This window comes from Solanum tuberosum, unplaced genomic scaffold (assembly GCF_000226075.1).
Source record: "Solanum tuberosum cultivar DM 1-3 516 R44 unplaced genomic scaffold, SolTub_3.0 scf00275, whole genome shotgun sequence".
In the NCBI taxonomy this organism is placed as follows: Eukaryota; Viridiplantae; Streptophyta; class Magnoliopsida; order Solanales; family Solanaceae; genus Solanum; species Solanum tuberosum.
The window spans coordinates 277,615-281,455 of record NW_006239202.1 but is presented as its reverse complement, the minus strand read 5'-3'; the positions used below and the strand labels follow the sequence as shown (position 1 = coordinate 281,455).

Sequence of the window (3,841 nt, the reverse complement as noted above, 5' to 3'; positions counted from 1 at the left end):
CTGAGCCAGAGGAGAAGTTGCGGAATTAGACCTCCACACCGCTCCTGATTCCCCGTGCAGCTTGGTAGAAAAGACATGTGTTTATGTTTGTTTTTAAAATCGGTGGTAGCCCGGAAGAGGCCCGAGACCCACCCTTTATGCAGTTTTTATTTGGTTGAGTTTTTAAATTCCCCCGTGATGTTTAAAAAGGTGAAACGACCCTTAGCCATGGCCAAAGTTTGTGCTTGTTTTTTAATTAAAATGAAAGCCTCTTTTATCGAAAATTTGTTCACTTATCTGTTTATATTTTACTTTCCTGACTTTGTTTGTTTATGATTTTAGTAATATTAATTTAAAACTTGTCAATGTCATGTCATGTCATGAACCGAGTGAATGAAATGAGGCATGTGATGACGAATGCGAGGAATACGAAGAGGAAAATGAGGTACCCGAACATGTTTATGAAGAGTTTCAAAAATTCAAGAATCAAAACAAGCCAAATTTAGAGGAAATTGAAATTGTGAGTCTCGGAGACAAGGAATGTGTTAAAGAAGTAAGAATCAGCGTCCATCTGACTGAAGCTCAAAGAAGGGACTTGGTTCGTTTGCTTAGAGAATACATTGATGTATTTTCCTGGTCTTACAGAGATATGCTAGAGCTGAGTACGAATATGGTGTCCCACAAGTTGCCGGTTAATCCATAATTCAATCCAGCAAAACAAAAGACTCGGAAGTTCAAGCCAGAGTTGAGTTTAAAGATCAAAGAGGAGATTACCAAACAGATCGAATCTCAAGTAGTGAAAGTAACGCAATATCCGACTTGGTTAGCCAACGTTGTTCCGATTGCCAAGAAAGACGGAAAGATCAGAATTTGCGTTGACTATAGAGATCTCAACAAAGCAAGCCCAACAGATAATTTTCCATTACCAAACATTCATATTCTCATTGATAATTGTGCCAAGCATGAGATGCAGTCATTTGTGGATTGTTATGTGGGCTATCACCAGATCCTAATGGATGAAGAAGATGCAGAAAAGATAGCCTTCATTACGCCTTGGGGTGTATATCACTATCGGGTGATGCCTTTTGGTCTCAAGAATGCCAGTGCTACTAATATGAAGGCTATGACAACAATTTTTCGTGATATGATTCATAAGGGGATTGAGGTGTATGTAGATGATGTCATAATCAAGTCCCGCGAGAGTTCGGATCACTTGACTCACTTAAGGAAATTATTTGATCGCCTGCGTCGATAGAATTTGAAGTTAAATCCCGCCAAATGTGCTTTTGGAGTGCTAGCTGGCAAGTTGTTTGGATTTATAGTCAGCAGGAGGGGCATTGAGCTTGACCCTTCCAAGATCAAGGCGATGTAACAATTACCTCCTCCGAAGACCAAGAAGGAGGTGATGAGTTTTCTAGGAAGGTTGAACTACATCAGCCGATTCATAGCCCAATCCACTGCGGTGTGTGAGCCCATCTTCAAGTTATTAAAAAAAGATGTCTTGACAAAATGGACCGAAGAATGTCAAACTCCTTTTGATGCCATTAAGAATTATTTGTCCAATCCGTCGGTGTTGGTTCCTACACGAGAAGGGAGTCCATATTGCAATATATGTTTGTCTCGGATAACGTATTTGGATGCGTGCTTGGTCAACATGATGAAACTGGGAAGAAGGAGCGAGTCATCTATTACTTGAGCAAGAAATTCACTCCATATGAGGCTCGTTACACTCTTTTGGAGAGGACATGTTGTGGTTTGACTTGGATTGCTCAGAAGTTGAGACATTATTTTTCTTCTTATACCACATACCTTATTTCTAGGATGGACCCGTTGAAGTATATTTTCCAGAAAGCAATGCCGATCGGGAAATTGGCTAAATAGAAAATGCTTTTGAGTGAATTTGACATTGTGTACATGACTCAGAAAGCGATAAAAGAACAAGCCTTAGTTGATCATCTTACAGAGAATCCGATTGATGAAGAGTATGAACCGCTCAAGACTTAATTTCCCGATGAAGAAGTAGCATTTGTGGGTGAAGATATACATAAAGCGTACCCTGGTTGGAGAGTGTTTTTTTATGGAGCGGCAAATCACCAAGGGAAAGGTACCGGAGTGGTCTTAGTATCAGAATCTGGTCAACACTATCCTATGGCAGCTAAACTCCGATTTGATTACACGAACAACAAGGCATAATGCGAAGCTTGTATCCTTGGTTTGAAGATGACCATCGACATGAATGTTCATGAGCTTCTAGTTATTGGAGATTCAGACTTGCTAATTGACCAGGTTCAAGGAGAATAGGTCGAAGAACCCACAGATCACACCGTATGTGCAGTTTATACAAAAGTTGTGTAAGAGATTTTACAATATTGAGTTCAGACACACTCCCAGGACACAGAATGAGTTGGCAGATGCTCTTGCCACAATTGCCTCAATGATTAAACATCCAGATACAAGTTATATTGATCCCTTGGATATAGAGGTAAAAAAGCAACTTGTCCATTGTTCACATGTTGAAGTAGAACCAGATGGTTTGCCTTGGTATTTTGACATCAAGAAGTATTTGGAAACCGGGACCTATCCTGAGAATGCAACGTTCAACCGGAAGAAATCAATTCGCCATATGGCTAACAATTTATTTCCAAGTGTGGAAATCCTTTATAGGAGGACTCCAGATTTAGGTCTTCTCATATGTGTGGATGATAGTAAAGCTGCGAAGCTTTTGGAACATATACATGCTGGAGTTTGTGGTACTCATATGAATGGACTCACTTTGGCGAAGAAGATCCTCCGCGCTGGTTATTTTTGGATGACTATGGAGCGTGATTGTTGCAAGATCGTGCAGAAATGTCACATATATCAAGTGCATAGTGATTTGATTCGAGTACCACCTCATGAACTCAATGCCATGAGTTCACCTTTGCTGTTTGTAGCCTGGGGCATGGATGTCATCGGTCCAATAGAGTCAGCCGCTTCTAATGAACACAGATTCATTTTGGTTGCCATTGACAACTTTACCAAGTGGGTGGAAGCAGCTTCATATAAGTCAGTGACCAAGAAAGTTGTAGCTGATTTCTTTCGCAACAATTTGATGTGTAGGTTTGGAGTACCAGAATCCATCATTACTGATAATGGAGCGAATCTCAACATTCACTTGATGAGAGAGATATGTGAACAATTCAAGATTACCTACCGAAACTCAACTGCTTATCGTCCCCAAATGAATGGAGTTGTTGAAGCAGCCAACAAGAACATAAAGAATATTCTGAGGAAAATGATTGACAATCACAGAGGTTGGCATGAGATGTTGCCCTATGTTTTATTGGGTTACAGAACGACTGTCAGAACGTCAATTGGAGCCACTCCATACTTGTTAGTATATGGAACAGAAGCAGTTATACCTGCAGAAGTTGAAATACTTTCGTTGAGAATCATTCAGGAAACTGAATTAATTGATGTTGAATGGGTTCACAAACGGATCGATCAATTAACATTGATTGATGAGAAGAGAATGGTTGTTGCTTGTCATGGTCAACTGTATCGGCAGAGAATGATTCGTGCTTTCCACAAATGAGTACGAGCCACAATATTTGAAATTGGTCAGCTGGTTCTCAAATGTATTTTCCCTCACCAAAATGAATACAAAGGGAAATTTGCACCAAATTGGCAAGGACCCTACATGGTTCGCAAAGTGTTATCTGGAGGTGCATTGGTCCTGTCATAGATGGATGGCACCGAATGGCCCAAACCGATCAATTCAGATGCTTCAAGAGATATTATGCGTGAAGTTTCAGCTTGTATTCCTGTCATTTCCTTGTAATCATCCCATTTGCATGTAATCGTTTTGTTTAGAATTTTATCC

General features: G+C 40.2%; 1 protein-coding gene across 1 annotated transcript; it reads left to right on the top strand.

Annotated features, from left to right (window-relative positions):
* The first annotated feature begins 207 nt into the window (after positions 1–207).
* Positions 208–3,553, top strand: LOC107062889 (uncharacterized protein K02A2.6-like). Its single transcript, XM_015314082.1, has 4 exons — positions 208–226; positions 693–1,144; positions 1,903–1,961; positions 2,266–3,553. The coding sequence occupies exons 1-4, from the start codon at positions 208–210 to the stop codon at positions 3,551–3,553; spliced, it is 1,818 nt and encodes a 605-aa protein (XP_015169568.1).
* Positions 3,554–3,841: the final 288 nt, after the last annotated feature.

What these genes read in the sequence shown, in the direction of transcription:
- LOC107062889 (XM_015314082.1), top strand. An exon ending in TGATTCATAAGGGGATTGAG is followed by an intron (nt 1,145 to 1,902) that starts GTGTATGTAGAT and finishes TACATGACTCAG; the next exon opens with AAAGCGATAAAAGAACAAGC. An exon ending in GAGAATCCGATTGATGAAGA is followed by an intron (nt 1,962 to 2,265) that starts GTATGAACCGCT and finishes CTAATTGACCAG; the next exon opens with GTTCAAGGAGAATAGGTCGA.